At 48.0% G+C, this 17,512-nt stretch overlaps 9 protein-coding genes across 9 annotated transcripts; 2 read left to right on the top strand and 7 right to left on the bottom strand.

The window, feature by feature from the left end:
- Positions 1–56: 56 nt before the first annotated feature.
- On the bottom strand, positions 57–1,868 carry N7481_013329 (uncharacterized protein; the record flags this gene model as incomplete). Its single annotated transcript, XM_057272548.1, has 1 exon — positions 57–1,868. The coding sequence occupies one exon, from the start codon at positions 1,866–1,868 to the stop codon at positions 57–59; it is 1,812 nt and encodes a 603-aa protein (XP_057116736.1).
- Positions 1,869–2,435: 567 nt separating this feature from the next.
- N7481_013328 (uncharacterized protein) lies at positions 2,436–3,731 on the bottom strand (the record flags this gene model as incomplete). Its single annotated transcript, XM_057272547.1, has 7 exons — positions 2,436–2,494; positions 2,578–2,945; positions 3,038–3,064; positions 3,121–3,189; positions 3,263–3,380; positions 3,451–3,481; positions 3,729–3,731. 7 exons carry the CDS (start codon positions 3,729–3,731, stop codon positions 2,436–2,438), a joined length of 675 nt encoding a protein of 224 aa, XP_057116735.1.
- Positions 3,732–5,772: 2,041 nt separating this feature from the next.
- N7481_013327 (uncharacterized protein) lies at positions 5,773–7,301 on the top strand (the record flags this gene model as incomplete). Its single annotated transcript, XM_057272546.1, has 2 exons — positions 5,773–5,964; positions 6,060–7,301. The coding sequence occupies 2 exons, from the start codon at positions 5,773–5,775 to the stop codon at positions 7,299–7,301; spliced, it is 1,434 nt and encodes a 477-aa protein (XP_057116734.1).
- A 303-nt stretch (positions 7,302–7,604) lies between these two features.
- On the bottom strand, positions 7,605–9,078 carry N7481_013326 (inositol phosphosphingolipid phospholipase; the record flags this gene model as incomplete). The annotated part of the gene is made up of 2 exons (XM_057272545.1): positions 7,605–8,012; positions 8,041–9,078. The coding sequence occupies 2 exons, from the start codon at positions 9,076–9,078 to the stop codon at positions 7,605–7,607; spliced, it is 1,446 nt and encodes a 481-aa protein (XP_057116733.1).
- A 770-nt stretch (positions 9,079–9,848) lies between these two features.
- N7481_013325 (putative sulfate/molybdate transporter) lies at positions 9,849–11,165 on the bottom strand (the record flags this gene model as incomplete). The annotated part of the gene is made up of 1 exon (XM_057272544.1): positions 9,849–11,165. The coding sequence occupies one exon, from the start codon at positions 11,163–11,165 to the stop codon at positions 9,849–9,851; it is 1,317 nt and encodes a 438-aa protein (XP_057116732.1).
- A 514-nt stretch (positions 11,166–11,679) lies between these two features.
- N7481_013324 (uncharacterized protein) lies at positions 11,680–12,123 on the bottom strand (the record flags this gene model as incomplete). The annotated part of the gene is made up of 2 exons (XM_057272543.1): positions 11,680–11,708; positions 11,742–12,123. The coding sequence occupies 2 exons, from the start codon at positions 12,121–12,123 to the stop codon at positions 11,680–11,682; spliced, it is 411 nt and encodes a 136-aa protein (XP_057116731.1).
- A 748-nt stretch (positions 12,124–12,871) lies between these two features.
- On the bottom strand, positions 12,872–13,690 carry N7481_013323 (A4/G1 family peptidase; the record flags this gene model as incomplete). Its single annotated transcript, XM_057272542.1, has 1 exon — positions 12,872–13,690. One exon carries the CDS (start codon positions 13,688–13,690, stop codon positions 12,872–12,874), a length of 819 nt encoding a protein of 272 aa, XP_057116730.1.
- Positions 13,691–15,843: 2,153 nt separating this feature from the next.
- On the top strand, positions 15,844–16,484 carry N7481_013322 (carbonic anhydrase; the record flags this gene model as incomplete). The annotated part of the gene is made up of 3 exons (XM_057272541.1): positions 15,844–16,086; positions 16,141–16,226; positions 16,277–16,484. The coding sequence occupies 3 exons, from the start codon at positions 15,844–15,846 to the stop codon at positions 16,482–16,484; spliced, it is 537 nt and encodes a 178-aa protein (XP_057116729.1).
- A 110-nt stretch (positions 16,485–16,594) lies between these two features.
- Positions 16,595–17,316, bottom strand: N7481_013321 (carbonic anhydrase; the record flags this gene model as incomplete). The annotated part of the gene is made up of 2 exons (XM_057272540.1): positions 16,595–17,132; positions 17,189–17,316. 2 exons carry the CDS (start codon positions 17,314–17,316, stop codon positions 16,595–16,597), a joined length of 666 nt encoding a protein of 221 aa, XP_057116728.1.
- Positions 17,317–17,512: the final 196 nt, after the last annotated feature.

Below are 17,512 nucleotides of genomic sequence, written 5' to 3'. Positions count from 1 at the left end.
TAGATGCAAGCAGCGACGGTGGATGATATACGGGCAGCCGTTGGTGATCAAATTTATTATGTAGATCCCGAGACTAAAGGTCGTCGTGATGGCAGAACGGCGTTTCTCAAAATGTTCATGGCCGACGAATCTAGTCCCCAATTACCCTGCCATTGTTCCATACGGGCTCCCCTTTTGAAATGTGCCGCGATGTGTTCAGCTCGGGAAGCCCAATCAGGAAGATTTTGGTTGCAAAACCCGCAACGGCTCCCAACGTCGCCACCAGAACTCCTCCAAACATCCAGATCTGACGCAGGAAGCTTAGCACAAGCGTGGAATTTGCGGAGATGCTGCCATAAATAATCCTTTCGACTGAAGGATCTTTCCGCAATTGGCTTTCCAGCACAGACGTGAAATTCATGTTCATCCCAATGGGCGGGTGATGGGTAGGGAGCATCGCAGAAGTAGCAGTTGGCTACTGAAGTACTATATTGTTGGTAAAGTTCATCGAGATTCAGCGTGCAGATCCAGGAGTCGAGTTGAAGGTGTACACTTTTCTCGTGCCGAGCCCAATCATGTCGCTTCCGAAAAGATGAGGTGCAGAATGTGCACTGGTATTGACATTCAACTTCCGAAAATCGCCTTCCTCGTTGTCGTCTAGTAGTGCTTGGAGTCTTGGGAAGCAGCGGGAAGGGCAAATATCCTTCTCCAGATTGATGGCTCCAGGCCGAGGAAATACTGTCGGAAGTCTCAGAGGCTCTGCTCTCAAAGCTAGAAGCAGAGGAGGCCAGATGTGAAGATGTTTCATCAAGATTGAAAAGATCTGTTGCCGATTTATCGAAATGAAACGGGTCAAATGCAGGGCCAGGATCCGCCACGCCCAAAGTGATAGCATCTTGAATAGCCGATTCCAGAACGGGCTCGTCTTCGGGTGGAGATGCTTTCCAGCGTTCCATGGGCGTCATTGAGCTCAAGGTGCTGGTGACCATCGGAGAGCTTGCGCGGGAACGTGAGTTCGAAGTTTGTTTCGACGATTGGATCTTTTGCTTTTGTCTGCGACGAGCATTCGCAAACCAAGTCGAAACACGCTTCTGGGAGAAGCCAGTCTCCGTCGAAAGTTGTTCTTTCTGTACCTCAGTAGGATATGGGTACTCTTGGTTTTGATAAAACCATTCTCGTAAGACCCTGGCCCCTTTCCGGACAAATTGTTTGGAATCCTTGCGTTCCTCTCTGTTTTCAAGCCCAAGGTCGACGCCCTGGGTTGCCGTGAGCTCGTGACCGAGAACATCCTGTTGGTCAGCTATGCCATATTCTGCGTCCTCTGGCAGGCCGTGAAGGTGACCGAGTACTGGTGAAAATGTCTCGAAGCGAGATGGAAGTCGTTTTTCGCCTTTGGCCAGACTACATTCCCGGAAGAGTGCCACACAGCTGGAGCAAGAAGCAACAGGGTTTGGATTAGCCTCTGTGGTTCGGAGGATCAGACATTGCAATCGATGCCTACGGCAGTGGCTGCAGGGTATGAGTGGGCGGTATGCTCCATCAAGCCACTGTGGAACATTCGCAAGATTCTGCGAAGGCAGGTTCTCGAGTTTTTCCGGCTCGGGTTGGACCAAGTCCTCCGTGGTTTGTTGTATCGGATAGCCTTCGGCCTCTTCCATAAAACCTCGAGGTGAACCAAGTCCCACAAACTGAGACCATTGTAAGTCTGTTGGGTCCGAGGAACAGAAGAAGAAATCATCGAGTGCATTCCAATCAGCTTGTGGGTTCTCATGCAGCCAGATATCCCCTATACTGGCATCTAGCAGGCTTGGAAGCTCAGAATCAGATTCGGGTGATTGTCGCAGTGGGTATCGTGGTGGGTATGAGTCTGACGGCAGGGCCGAATCCATTGCGCGTAGAATTCTCGGCAAAACGACCAGTCCAACCCGACAGAAAGCCTAAAGTCGAGTTTCGTTGGAGATAGCTGGGTTATGAGGTGTAATCCGCAATGCAGGGAAACATATTAAACAACTAAGTAACGAATCAGGATGTTTGCCGGCGAAGTAGGGAATGTGGTTGGGTTGGAGAGAAATGAAAGCAACGATGATGTCAGCGTTTGATATAGTCACGTGGCGGATCATGGGGAAATACGGCCACGTGATTGGCCAGATAACCCTAACCTGGCATCCACGCCTGGGCAGCAGCATTCTCCACATGATGATTATAGCTCATTGAAATTATTTCCTGGTGCTATGGTGTTATGAGTATCAGGGCGTTTAGGAATAATTTTTCCTTCCCCATGGGATGTCGTCTCTACCACTGATCATCCCGAGGTCTTCAAGTTCAAGTTCCAACTTGAAGGCTGACTCAGGGAGATAGGGAGATAGTACTACCAATATTCAAGTTTGTACTACCTACTAGTAATACTAAGAAATATACATCCGTCTGGGCAAGGGTCAATAATACAAAAACTACTACTACTCGTAATACCAGTAGTACTGATCGAAGATCGAGTTCAAGTTCCCGAGGTCCAAGCCTGTTAAAATCGGTTCAAAATTATTTTCTAATGTACAATAACCTCTGTAGTTTTAACGATGCCACTCTTTGAACCGTAATTACTGGGATGGCCTGGAGGGGTCTCATCCGAGGCAGAGAAGTTTTGGGTGTATGCTGCTGTGACGTTATAGTCTCCGTTCTGAGTCAGGCGAACCTCATCGGAATTGGAGGCGTCACCAGAACCCCGGCTCCCTAGCTCCTGGAGCGCATACTGGTCACCCCGATGAATAGACCACATATGATTGCCTCCGCCTCCCCCCATTGTGTGGCTGCTTCCTCTAGTTCCAGTCGCAGCACGTTGCGATCGATAGTGACTGCCGTGGAGACCTTGAGATCGGGAGTTGGAATACTCCGATAGCTTGAGAACACTGCTAACCAGAGGTTTGAGAGAGGGAATGCAAGCGGCTATGATACCGGTTGTGAATTGTAGCCTGTATTTAGTTTCCAAATCGTTAGCCAACCTATGCTGCGTCCTCTATCGACCGAAAGTATCATCGGGATCATAGTGGTTCATGATACTTACGTTGCCCAGAATAGAATCCAGTCGTTCCTAGAATAGTTGTCAGTATATATTGAACTTTGATCGAAATAGTTCCAGTAACATACAAATACCGATCCGTTATTGTAGTGAAAGCAATTTGGTAAATTGCATTCAGTACACCGAAGACCACGGCTCTGCGCTCATGAAAAGATGGTCAGTGGGGAGTCAATTTTCATAGCGAAAAATGCAACCTATGATACAACTTACAGATAGCCCAGGCTAAGAATACCTATCAGATAAATTCGAACCTTGCGTCGCATCTGTAGAGTCCAGATAATTGGAATGGGGATTGTGGCGAAGAAAACATCCGTGAAGATGTTGAATGCTGCCAGACATTACACTGTTAGCTATAGCAAAGCTATTGAGCTAGTATGTGCAATGAAAGGAAACTATACCGGTATTGACGAGTCCGAATGTAACGAAAAGCTGTATTGGATAGCATTGAGAGCCTGGAGAGTGAGTCCAGAATGCCGACATAGGCCGACAATAAAGAAAAAAGGCCATAGCTCCCATGAAACAATAAGCCGCGACAATGACTACAGGTATAATCTATTATCAGTACAGTCAAAATTAAACGTAAATAGAAGAGAAATTTTCGAAACGGTATGTTTTGTTTGGAAGTCTGAGAATCTGATTAAACTTACCAATGCTTGCCCAAAGACAGTACACATACCATCGAGCTGGACTCAATCTCAGTAGGTTCAAAGCTATGGAGATCTTGAGCATGGCTATGCCTAATACAGAGTCAATTATCACCTGCCAGAAGGAGCCTTGTGAAACCTTTGTTGCGTCACCATTGCCCTCGGCAAACCAAGCATCACTGTGGCCCAGCCCGTAAGTCCCCTCAAAAGCCCAGAGGATCCATCCTCCCAAGGCACATAACTATCTCACTCCAAGGTCAGCGATCTATTTCGGAGTTCTATGTCCTCGAGGATATCAGAAAGACATGGCACGATAACCTACAGCTGCTATCAACATTGTCCAGTCATCAGCACCAGTGTTTTTGATAAGCCTGATCCGAACATAAAGGCGTAAAACAACAGCCAAAAGGGCCAGAAACGTGAAGATGGTCTGCACGACTAGGATTCGGGGCAGATTGTTTTGCCACTCCGTATTGAAATCTGTACCCTGTACTTGGCGCCATGATGGATCGTCTGGTCAGCAAAATCAAGGGCTCATGTTACTGAAGAGAAAGGTGTACAGACACTTCAAGTTTTAGGCAGGCCAGCCCCAGATGAATAATAGTACTGCATATATCCACTAGTGGCACATGATATAGGAGATATACTACTCATTCCCGCGAACCAACACCGGGGATCTTCCCGAGCCCCAATTGCGAACAGTGGCATGTGTGTCTTAGCGTCTCGAGGGCGAAGGATTCCAAATGAATTACCGAAAAAGTCAATCGTCTCCAAAATTCCGGTATACCCCTGCAGGATTAGCGGCATCCTGCCAATTCGATGCAACGTCAAAAAGCTCGAATCTTGAATGGAGAATATGATGTTCCTGTTGACACCAAGCTACTAGGACCCCTGAAAGCGATGATTTAGCCCATCATTTCAAAGAAAAATAAATACAATAAAATAGATGTAATTCGTTTCATTTCGGAGTGCCTCGGCCATCCACCCTCATTCGATGCACAGTGGCTTATTCACGAGGACGTGGAAATAAAAGGGGCTATGCTAGATCGGACCGGTGGGCCAAGACACTTGAATTCAAACCTGCATGGGGCAACATGCATACTTTGGCCCCCAAGACTTTATTGGGGCCGTAATAGGGCCAACAACCGGCTTACTATAATCAGATTTGAAGTTCACCTTTTCATGGGAAAGGTTTGTCCTGAGTAGTCCGTACGGACGGAGCAGGCGATGAATGCTCACTAGTAGGTGGTGGGATCAGGACTGCGACCAATATGTTTGGATCCCTGGGATAATACCTGGAGATCGCATGGGTGCTATGCCTTAATATGATTGGATCGGGGAAATTCCTTGGGTGAAGCCTGTTTTCAGATCCTCCGAGTGTGTACGGAGTACGGAGTATGAGTACTCAGATTTCTAGCCTCGATCCTTTCGCCGACGGCAGGATAATCGAATCACCGCGAATGTTACAATCTCAAGGCCCCTTAACTGATTCGTATTTGCTCATGGGAATATAAATTACAAGTAAATGAGATCATTCAAATTTAATTCCAACATGGCTAGGTCTGTTTTCCGGATAAAGTGCGTGGCTAGATATTGTTGAGGATTCAAGACCGCGGCGCGTCGCCATTTTGTTCTTAAGCGTGTGTTCCACCGATGATCCCTGGGAAAAACGCTAATGTATACTAATGTATACGACCCCGGGTAACTCCACCAATCTGCATTGAGCAAGACATTGTTTTCATTTCATTGGAATCGTGTTTCTGAAACCCTGTCATTAGGGCGTTTTGGCTAATGTTTGTTTCTCCCCCCCCTGCGGTTGGGTAATCTAAGGGCGAGTTCGGAGCGTCTGCCGAGCACTCCATGCAAGTGGCAGGTTCCCTTCCGAGCCCTAAATTCCTTTTCGGACTTTGGCGTTATGATTTGCCGAAGTTATGCCAGGGGGAGTGGAAGCTGCCGGCTATCTTAATACTATAAGACCAAAGCTTTCCGTTAGCTGGAAGCTTTCCAGGCAGTTTCCTCCCCCATTTGGCATTCCCTGTATACCTTCGACTCCTTTTAGTCTTTTATTCACTGACGATGCGATCTTTGTCATTCATCGCGCTGAGTCTAGGGGCTGCCTTGCCCTTCGTCGACGCTAATGGCCTGCCTGACATTATCTACCGTGATGTCGCGGTTATCGGAGGAGGCGCCTCCGGTGCGTATGCTGCTGTTCGCATGCGTGATGACTTCCACAAAAGCATTGCTTTGATTGAGAAGCAGAACATCCTGGTATGTCTTACAAACTTATTGCGCAGGATTTCATCGCTGCAAATTAGAATTATTTGGTTTACAGGGGAAAGCACTAACGCAATCTCAATGAGCAGGGTGGTATGGTTGACACATATGTGGACCAGAAGACTGGAAAAACTTTTGACTATGGGGTTCAGAGTTTCCTTAACGTGAGCGGGGCGACCGACTTCTTTGCTCGATTCAATATCTCGATTGGTAGTAGCCGCCCAAGCAGTTCATCTTCAGTCACCGAGTATATCGACTTCAGAACTGGCAGCAAGGTCGATTTTGAGCCCCCATCATCATCGAAGCAGATTTCAGCCATCGCCAAATTTCTCGAAGTCATTGAGCCCTGGGAATCAATGTTATTTCCTGGCTACTGGAATTTTCCTGAGCCCTCTGATATCCCAGAAGACTTTCTGATTCCGTTTGGAGAGTTTTTAACCAAACATGGCCTGGAGGATGGCGCTCCTATCATTTACGCATCCACTGGCCTCGGCGTGGGTAATATGAGTGAAGTCACCACAATGTTTGCGCTGCAAAGCTTTGGCTGGGACATGGCGCGCGGCCTGACAGGCAAAATGGGCCTGTTTACGCCTACATCTGGGGGCAACCAGGTGCTATACGACGCGATTGCGAAGGACTTGGGGGACGACGTTCTATACTCCAGTACTGTTATCGACAGCCGCCGCACCGATTTTGGCGTCTTCCTTACCGTCCGCAATCACAAAACGAATAAGGTGACGCTGATCATCGCTAGACGACTTCTTGTTGCCATTGAGCCCACCAAGGATAACGTGGAGACTTTGGATCTGAGCCCGTTTGAGTCATCAACCTTGGCCAAGTTTACATACTCGAACGAATTTGCTGGATTGGTCGATAATGCCGTATTCAACGAGAGTACTTACTACTTCAACTTACCGTCATCTGCCGCTCCAGACAACACCCTTGTCTACCAAGAGGACCCCATGGTCGCAAGTTTCCAATACACCGGCCTCGAGAATTTGTTTCGAGTGATGGTCATCGGTAACACCACTACTACCGCCGATGAGGCCAAGAGTTTGAGCCAGGAAAGCTTCAATACCTTGCTGAAGTCTGGTCGTTTCACTACTCCTGGCCAAGAGCAAGAGCTCAGCTGGGCCGCTTTCGCTACACACGGTGCCATGCATGCTCGCGTCACTGTGGATCAAGTGAAGGCAGGCTTCTTCCAGGACTTGTACAAGCTTCAGGGTGCTCGCTCCACGTGGTGGACGGGTGGCGCTTTTTCTGCAAACTTCCAGACTCAGCTGTGGAAGTTTGACGAGGGACTTATTCCCAAGATCCTCAAGGGCCTCTAAAGGCAGATTATTCCAAGGTTGCTGGCGAATGAAGAGCAAGGAAAGTGGACCAACACGGAATTGGCTGTGCGCCCTCGGTGTAATATAGGAACATCAGATTTCCATTGATAGCCAGAAAGAGCTCTTCTTGGATACGGACCAAGAGGGATAGACACTTAAGACGCATAATATCAGAATAGTCTCAATGAGCTTTCTCACTATACGTAGGACACTACTGATGATACTACTATGTGTAAGAGGATGACAAAGGTGGTAGATGAGGGAAAATGGCGAAGCATGATGATGCCAAAAAAATTGCGGTGGTCATGTCACCGCTTCGCCAGAACCAATACCCTCGGCAGCGACCACCAACCCTCTCGCATTGCGCACCTCCCACTCAAATTCTTTCAAAGCACGGAGTTCACTTGACACGAAGAGACCACCGATCAATCCATCCAAAATCCCGGCGCCAAAATTTAACGTGCTCACTAGGATCAAGATGAACCCGATGTAGGCCCGACTTCCAACCCACCACACTCCAACCATACAGCCAATTGAGATCACGATAGAGACAAGGAAATGAATGAGACGCCAGCGACGTTGGGAGCGTTCTCGCCTGACATAGGTGTGAATCATATCGATTATATGGTCGTAGGTCTCCGGGGTGAGGGCAGCGTTTCGGGGAGATTTGCTTCGATGATGTTTTGTGTAGAGAGGGAGAAGTAGGCGAGCCTGGTTCGGAATATGTGCTATTGGAGACAGTGGCTTGGCCTGTAGCACGAGTGATGACTGCCTCGACGGCGAAATGGTCGCTTAAGGAGCAGCCGAGTGTGGGGTGGCGTTGTGTCATTCCCACCTTAGCAGATTCGACAGACCAACGCGACGGAGGGAATTCTGGGGCGTAACCACCATCTCCAACGAAGATATAGTCGAGACGTTTGGCGCGTGGGTCCGGGGCGTCCTTGTCTATGGTCACATCTTGGCCCTTGTCGAGTTGTTTGCGGAGCGCCTCGGACCATCGCCATGTATTAAATGAACCGTCGCAAGTCGCCCCATTTTCGACCAGGTTATACTCCGCGGATGGAATGGGACGATTTCTCGCGCGCTCAACAGCGTCGATCGCGGCGCCGACAGAGGAGTCCGGGTGGAGCTCGCGCCAGACGTCACGAACGGGACTTTGGGCGGTGATGAGACGGTGAGCGAAGGAGGATGGCAGCATGTTGAAGTCACCGAGGCCGATGACAAGATGACCCCGTTCGGCGGCGCCACGCATGAGCTTCGATATTTCCCAGGCTTGGGCGGTGCGGTGACAGAGATAGGAGTCGTGGGGTTCACGCTCGTAGGGAGCGTGGAGGTGTGTGCAGAAGACTTCGGCCACATCTGCAACGCCAGGTCCAAAGCGAATCCGTGCGCAGGCGACGCCCTTCCCGACGAACCAGTCACCGCGAAAGAAAGCAGTTGGTCGTCCATTCAGGGGATAACCATACATGCCGCTCTCTTCAATGGGCCATCGCGACAGGATAGCCAGGCCCGCGCCAAAGATGCCCCCAAAATAAAATTTCCCATATGGAAGTATATGCTGTGTCTGGTCGCGAATACTCTCATAGTCTTCCTGTGTCCAACATTCTTGTAGTCCCACTATTTCCGGCGGAGGGTTGGCGAGGGCGAGCTGTCGTCCGATTTCCGATAGACGTTCTTGACGGTACTTTGAGATGTATTTCAGACCCCAGCAGTTGAGAGAAAAGATTCGAATCTGGGAGGGAGCTTCATCGTGATGATGTCCGGTAATTTGGGCCATCGAAGTTGAGAAATGAGAATGGCCTAGTAAAGAGGAGCAGTTGAGAAAGTTGGATGGGAAATTGGAAATTGGGGGGGAAGCTCCAAAGGGAAGCTTCACGTCCAGTTTGGCTGACTAAGATGGTTTTATCGGCATAGCTTATCCTTATCTCATCCTTATCTTATCACTCCGCGGTTGTCACGTTTGCACTGTTTGCACTATTTGTTCCCAAGTTCTTCTTTGTTTACTTCTGCGCAGTCGAGAGGTGAAGATGAATAGATGAATACTGATCTGGGGAGAATACTACTCCTGGTAGGTATATGCTTGAATGCTTCATGTCGGATTCAAAGTTTGCATTAGGTCTGAATGTATACGTATAAACTACCTTCCTCGCCCCAAATTCCGACGTATGAGCTGCAATGACCATTCAAAAACCAACACGCTAAATTCAACAGCCCGAAAAAAGGAGACAAAAATGCTATGTGTATGAGAGCCGAGAGTCCTGCGACCAGGAGGTGGCGCGGGTCTAGCCCGCCGCAACAGGAGGAATGACATGGCAGGAAGTGGAACAATTAGACATGCAGAACAAAGAAGAGGAAGGCGGAGATAGAAAAATGTACAACAATGCTCTCCAAATCCCAGAGAACTTGGGGTAGCTTGTTGTTGAAAGCCCAGACATTTCTTGTTCGCATTGGTGGGTCCCCTACTTCTTACCATACCATGCCTGCTTCAAGTCTATTCCATTCAAGAGGTCCCCGTCGACACCTCTTGAGGATCCAGTCAACTAACAATTACAACTGGAGCCGTCCCTCAGACCAATAGGCCCGGCCTTTATCCCACCACTTTGGAATATCATATGCCCAGTGGGTTAACAAACCGGCAATAAAACCGACGGCGTCATTCTTGAAGCCAACAAGTACGCCGATAGTCACTATCATGACCGTCCAACGTCGCTTACGTTCATCATCTGTTAGCACAGGGCCGAGGTGCTGCTCAGCGAGGCCTAGAACACCACCTCTGGCCTGGCCGAGGTCTCGGGCACCAGAGGTGTTGAGGCTCTCGCCGACCATTGCCAATTCTAGACCAGCTGCAACCACCATCACGCCAAGGAACGCGGCGGGAAATCGCTTGAGCAAATCAACAAGAGTTTCCCCGAAGAGAAGCCCGATGAAAAGTTTCAGTACTCCGAGAAAAATAACACTCGCACCGGAACGCGCACCGAAATGGTACTGCGCTGCGAGCCCACCCGATCCGTGACAAACAGGCATAGCGCCAAACCAACAGCCCAGCAGGTTCATGCCAGCAACACTGAGCCCGATATGCGTGATCGACGGAGCCTGGACACTAGTTTGGAACAGATCATGGGCCAAATGAACGACAGCAACAATCGAGTTAAGCGTAGTGAGCGGAATCTGCCCGATGCCGGCATCAATAGAACCGACACGCCATTGATTTGGGGTTGGAATGGTCACCCAGGGGTGCCAGATCTGGAACTGGGGCAAGGACCCCGCCAGGGCAGTTAGAATGATCGCAAAGATGAGTCCGGTTATTAAAACAATCAATGCGTATGGGACTTTGCGATAGACATTCGTCGTGACAAGGGCGATAAATGCCGCGATGGCCCAGATCCGATTGTCAGCCCAAGAAGGGCTAATCCAGCCAAGCGGGGACAGTATAGTTCCACATGCCGAGATACATAGAGATAGACCGGCGCCGACCTGGATTCCCTTGATGACAGGAATGGGAATTACGCTCGAGAACCAGCGCAGGAGACCCGTTACGCTGAAAATGAGGATGCAACCTCCGACAAAGATCCCCGCCGCTGTGATTGAGCCAGGGGAAAAGCTACGGGCGATAGCAACGGCTGCGATAGCCTTCATTGGTTGGACTGGTAGTGGAATCCCAAAGAATAAACCCGTCAAGATATTGTAGACACCCGAAAAGACCAAAGTGCTCGCCAGTGAGACTGTGTTGTTGACAGCGAGAGCAATGGCAATCGGAAGGAAAGTTCCCAGGTCGCCCAGCGATCCGGAGATTTCAGAGACATAATGATGCCGAAATGTATGTAGATTATGACGAGAGATCTCTCGTAAGGAGCGTGCAGGCATGGCCATTCCGGTGTTGTAAACGAGTCAACATCAAAAATGATGATGAAGTTGAAGTTGAAGCTGAAGATGACGAGGGAGAACCCCGCAGTGGCTGCTGATGCTGCAAGAATTCAACATCCGCACTCACCCGCACCAACATCAAACTCGCCCGACCGATAAACTACCTTCACTCGTCTCAGCATGCAATATGGGAAGGCAGAAGCGGTCAGAAAATAAATCTTGCTGATTCGGCAGTCTCGATGGTTTAAAATTTCTAAATGCAGTGCAGCAGGGATGCAGCGCAGGGCGAGACCTGGTGCACCGCATGGGCCTAGTCATATGTAGAGAAAAGAAACGAAAAGAAAGGAAAGCGGAATGAGCTAATATGCTGGAATTATGTGACCAATGTGAGCGCTTGACAGGTGTGGTTACTGGTGAAGCCTTATCCAGTTGGACCTGGAAAGGGTTCGACTGCGACGTAGCGGAGATCCCCGGGTTTGCTTGTCTTGACTCTTGACTCCGTAGATCTTTATGGTTATGTGGTCTCCACGTGGAAAGTTCCATCTGGATGATTCGAACTCCTCACTATTCACTTACCCCAAGCTTCACCGTAGATTGCCTGATTACCAGCCACGTCCACGTATACACAAGCACGAGGGATCTCCGCGAAAGCCGGCTGAAGTTGTGCATTGGCCAAGCTATCTGGAGGGTCACGACATGCTGCTGACCAAGTATTTGAATAAGAAACTATGATTCGGGCCCGATGAACTTTGGAGAATCGAATTTTCTGTTGTCCTGAATCGCTATGGGATTTCGGAGAAGATGGAGTTTCCTGCCGCCCAACGACATTCTTGTGTGTCGCCTTGCTTTCATTTCCCTGGTATCCGGAAGGAAGCATATATGATACGTGTCGGTGATTATAGGCCTCTGCAATCGATGAGTAGCAACGAGTGGAGCTGCTACGCGCCCCATGCGCCATGGCTTATTATCTGATCGACTAGCATCGTTTGCATTATCCTTCCTACTATGCAGACATGTGGGAGGGTTTAGACAACACCAATCAACTACTGGTGTAAAAGGCCGATTCTCGTTATGCACACTTGGTTCGAGTACCTTGTAGCGAGTGCTACCATGCGTGTGGCCTATTGCATCCGAAATTACCCTTTCCTTTCCTTCACCTGGACCGAATTTATCTTATCGGGGAGAAGTGACCGAACATGTTCGAGTTGTCTGCATCGTCAGGAATGCCTCTGATTGGCAAGTGAAGGTCTTACAGACAAGAATGCACCGGTTGGAATGTTGCACAAAAATTCACAGCGTAGCTCCCGACTCCCTAATAATCCTGCAGTTTGTAGATCCCGCGGCTGTTCCGTTGCAACATACAGACAGAGTTCATTCACCGTCATTATTAGACGTGAAAAATCATTTGACGACCAAGAGAGAATGGGAATAATCAATCAGGATCTTCTAGCTGTCTGACAAGAGACAAAGTTGAAAGGCACAGAAAATCTCATTTTCCAAATGTCAGAGTGATCCCAAGTTGAATAGTAGCTTATGCATTGCCGAGTAAGAAGTATTGAAGACTAGATTCTTTATTCTATCTTCAGCTTCAATTATCCTACTCATTGTGAGACCTGGGGACATGACGGCAGGCATTGTTACAAGTCTATGACAACTCGAAAATACCCCAGGACTCTCGTCCGAATTCAGGACATCTGAAGAAATGTTCACGCAACATATTTCACCGTAACACTGTTGCCGTCGATAGAACTTGACGTCAGAATTTTATTGTCTTGCTTAATATCGATGAGTGTTGCGCCTGAGGGCCCAACAATTGATTTCCTGGAGATTGCGTCGGAATTGTAGAAAGTGACAGATCCAAAATTTGCCAATGGAACCAGGGAGTTATTAGACTCAAAGTCCTCCACAATCCACTCCGCGTTATATTCGCAAAGATCACCCTGGATACCACTGTTAAATGCATGAGTCACGGATCTACCGGTCGAAATGTTATCAACCGTGGCAGTGCCGGACGTCTTTGAGGTAGCATCCACAGTCACTCTAATAAGATCACCAGCCGAAATACTGATATCATTGAAGTCATATGCATAATCCGGATACCACTCGTACCACGCAGAATAGGATGCCGAGCTGCCCTGAATGCAGAAATCAATCCCAGTCTGCAGAATCGCGGTACCACAGGTGTCTCCATCAATACCAACCCATGCAGAAGCGCAGTATTGTTTATTTCCAACTCCCCCGCTAGGAACCCGCGGGGTTGGAACGGTAAACTCTGCTGTCACAACAGTGTAGTCGGTGCCGATAAGAACGGCACCGGCCCAGTTCGAGCTATACTCATTTTTTGATGTTTTGTTGAGACGAAGGATGTCGTTGGTTCCGGGTTTGTAAGGCGGATTACTTGGGCGGCTTTTAAAACGGGCAAGGCGACGAGATTCATGCTGAGCCTGGCGCTCTGCCGTGAGAGGTGCCGCATTGGCAATAATTGCCAATACCACAATACCAATAATACTAACGAAAGTTCTCATGGTCAGAGGCGGACCTGGCTGGGGCTTCAAATGGCCTAACGGAAGCAGGAAATGACTGGATGGCAGAGAACTATTTCGTTAGGATTAATTAGAACTTGAATGAAATGGATTAAGCATCAAGACCTTGAGAACAGGTGTCAGACTCACCTTTATAAAGTTGTAAATTGTCTCTACTACAACTCATTCTAGTTAAAGCGATGCATGAAGCAGACTGAGGAAATAGAGGGTAAAGCCCGTGTTATCTAGTCAGATTGGTTTATCTTTGTGGCATAGTGATTCAAGAATCAATTTCTATCCTAGTGCAACATAATTACCAAGCACTATAAAGAGCCAATCCACTTAGCACCTGGCAAATGACCGGTGAATAAAAGATAGTATAGTTCAAATATCAAACACACAATTTGCCTGCTGCCTGCATATGTTGTAAGAAGAAGTCACACCTCTTCTTTCAAAACTTTGACCTTACAAGTCACCCTCGACTAGTATTAGCAGCATTACACTTAGTTCCAGAAAGCAGGACCGTAGGTTCGCGTCCATAAATCCTAGATTATTCAATCGGATGTTCGGGGACGAAGGATTCCATCGGCAGCGTCAATTTCTGGAATTAAAAATGTCCAGTGCGAACTTTGCCAATTGTAATTATTAAATCTCCCGGCCAGAAACAAGCCGCATTTTTAATTTTTGATCTCGCTAGAAGGATTCTCGGAAGGAAGCTCGAAGGGAGGCCCCGCTTTACCAGTATGGGGCGAGTATTCATGAACCTGAGTTCGGGCCATAAGTTTAAAATCTGGAACACAATGGTTTCCCTCGGCGGAACCGATCATTTTCCAAGATAACATCTAGAAGGTAACTTAAGCAGTTCGATGCTATTTTAAAGAAGACTGTGCAGCACGCAACAAAAGAATCTTTCAAAACGGCGCAACTTCCTTTGAGGCAAGATCCAAGCCAGGGAAAGGAGACAGATATACTCAACTCATCCCATATTGACATCTGGCAGGAAAGTGGGTTGGAAAGAGGAGTTGTAATTATTAGAAAAAATAGATACAACTCAAATTCTTGAATGCAGATATTTTAATATAGCTGTGTCGGAAAATGGACAGCCGTCAAAGTCGAATCGATGCATGAGCCGAAGCCTGACGAAGGGTCGGCGGTATAATAGTAGTGAAAGCACAGAATTTTCAAAATTGTCGTTGTATATCCTAATATCAGGTCATCACCGCTCCCACAGCAGGCTGTTAAATTGCATAAAGGACTGACCAAATCGACTACCCTACGGGCAATTAAATCTCCAACCTGGCCCTCTACCTTTGCTAGGACGCCTCCTACGGCACTTCAGGCATTGAAATTGATGCCAATACCCCTGAACTGCACTTCCGCGAAGTACTCCTATGGGCACATCCAGCACGATGAATATAGAAGCAATCTCTGTCCTCGCGGCAGCGTGGTGTAGGGATAAGCATTGGCGACTAGAATAGGACATTCTAGTAGTAGGTTCGAATCTTGCCGCTGTCGCGACTATCACCCACCCGTGGACATCCATTCAAGAGATTGTTCGCCTCTTCGCTATTCGAAATCTATACTGGGGATGGATACGCCTGAAAAGAGGAGTATCATTACGCTGTACTAACAACTTACTAGCACTATATGTAAAGACCCTTTCTTTTCAAGGTTGTGTCATCAGATTATTTTATCAGCAAAATTTTGAAACTCTAATGTTTCAATATACATTTGGGCTTAAAATGGACTAGTATTTGCAGTTCCCCACCGGTCGGATCTGATACAACCCCGGCCGAGTGCGGAAATCTCTCGGAGAAATGCCTCCTGGTTGTTCCTCGGAATTTCCAGGTACCCAAGATCGGCGACAACTCCGGGTGTCATTATTCGTTACTCGGGGTCTGAACAAGAAGAAAAGCCCCGGGAAATTTACTAGATCCAATTCAGTTCTTGCCCGCGCGCGATTTAACTCGGCCGGGTGCCACCCCTTTCCGACATTACATTCATAAGCTCAGGTTCCATCGCATGAGAAAATATAACTACTTCAAATGCCCTTGAAGATTCGATTTCCCTTCGCCTATCGAGAGTTAAAATCCGGATTTTACTTACAAAGTCGCCGTGCAACAACACTTTGCTCCTTTTCAACCCCGCGAAACAAAATGTTGACTGACGACAACACAAACTTTGAGGCTATGCCTGTTCGTGCGAACCTCATCCCTAGCCTTCAGAAGCCGGTCCAGCAAGTTCTCTGGATAGGATGCTCAGATAGTTGCTTCGAAGAAACGAAGATTCTTGATCTCCTGCCCGACGAGATGCTCGTACATCGCAACTTGGGTAACATGTTAATTGAAGGCGATATGTCTTCCGAAGTCACCATCAAGCACGCAGTCTCAACACTGAAGGTAGTTAAAGAATTTGTATATGGATTTGCCCGATTCTAATCGACTATCACATAGGTCAAGCACATAGTGGTGTGCGGTCACTACGGATGCGGTATTGTTCGATCGGAGGCACGGCAGGGCTTGAATGGCCCTTGGTTAAGGTATTTAGCCCAATCTAATGCTACATTGAAATTAACTAACATTTCGACAGTCAACTAAATGCCTTACATTCAACCTTCTACGACACTGTCAATCATCTTTCAGTTTATCACCGGGACCGCGCTTTCGTTGAAATGAATATTTTCGCCCAGTTACACTCTCTGCGAAAGTTTCCTGAAGTACACAACGCAACGAAAACAAGAGGGCTCCAATTGCATGGAATCGTTTATGACACCAACACAGGAGAGCCTTCAGGCTAACAGATGGGGATCATCTTTAAAGCCTTGAAGGACGTATAAATAAATGTTTGCTATAGCGTGAATTTGAAAACCATCGCCCTTTCACAACCAAATCTCAGATGGACGCTCGTTCATTCCGTTTTGCTACCTGGTGAGAGACAGTATATTTTCTTGACGTCTTGGAGCATCGACTCGAAATCGACTTCCAGGTCTCTCAGTAGACCATCGCGAAGGTCAAATACCAGTCCATGGACAATAGGATACTGGTTGTTCTCGTAACTTTGCTGTACAGCGGCAGTTTTGATAATATTTCTGCATGACTCAATGACGTTGAGTTCAATTAGCCTGTTGTACCTCTTGTCATCCTCCTTGATCGTGTCAAGCTCCTGTTCATGTAGTCGATAGACGTCGCGGATATTTCGAAGCCATGGATTCAGGAGTCCCAAATCAGCTGAAGTCAATGCTGCTTTCACCCCTCCGCAATTATAGTGGCCGCAAACAATGATGTGCTTGACGTGGAGGTGTCTAACCGCATAGTTAATGACAGACATCACATTTAAATCGACATTCGGGACCAAATTTGCGATGTTCCGGTGGACAAAAACCTCCCCGGCCTCCAAGCCCATGATTTCATTGGCAGGCACCCGGCTATCGCTACAACCAATGTATCTATCTGTAGTCAGCATACTGTTCGTTCGCGATGCGATGCGACTTAACCAACTGACAGATAGTCCGGCGACTGCCCCGCGGAGAGCTTGTCAAAAAAGGCAGGATCGGCGTTCGTTTTCGTGGCAACCCATTCTTTGTTTTTCTTGAATATGGCGTCAAGCGATGGCCGAATTAAGCGATTCATGTCGGGTGCAGCTGTTTGCTGAGTTTCACTCATTGAAAGAGATTTCTTTTCCCTTTGTCTCCTGCAGTTGTGTGAATACCCCGCAGGTGTAATTTCTCAGTTGACGAGGGAAATCGACCACGCAGCCCAGGCCCACTTGGATGTCTTATGTTGCTGTGGGTCTTTCGGCCACCGTCGGATCCGAGAGAATCCCCGT

Source organism: Penicillium waksmanii (assembly GCF_028829765.1).
Source record: "Penicillium waksmanii strain IBT 27052 chromosome Unknown utg000010l:1.0-3698451.0:1.0-3701458.0, whole genome shotgun sequence".
Lineage (NCBI taxonomy): Eukaryota > Fungi > Ascomycota > Eurotiomycetes > Eurotiales > Aspergillaceae > Penicillium > Penicillium waksmanii.
This window is presented reverse-complemented; position numbering and strand designations above follow the sequence as displayed.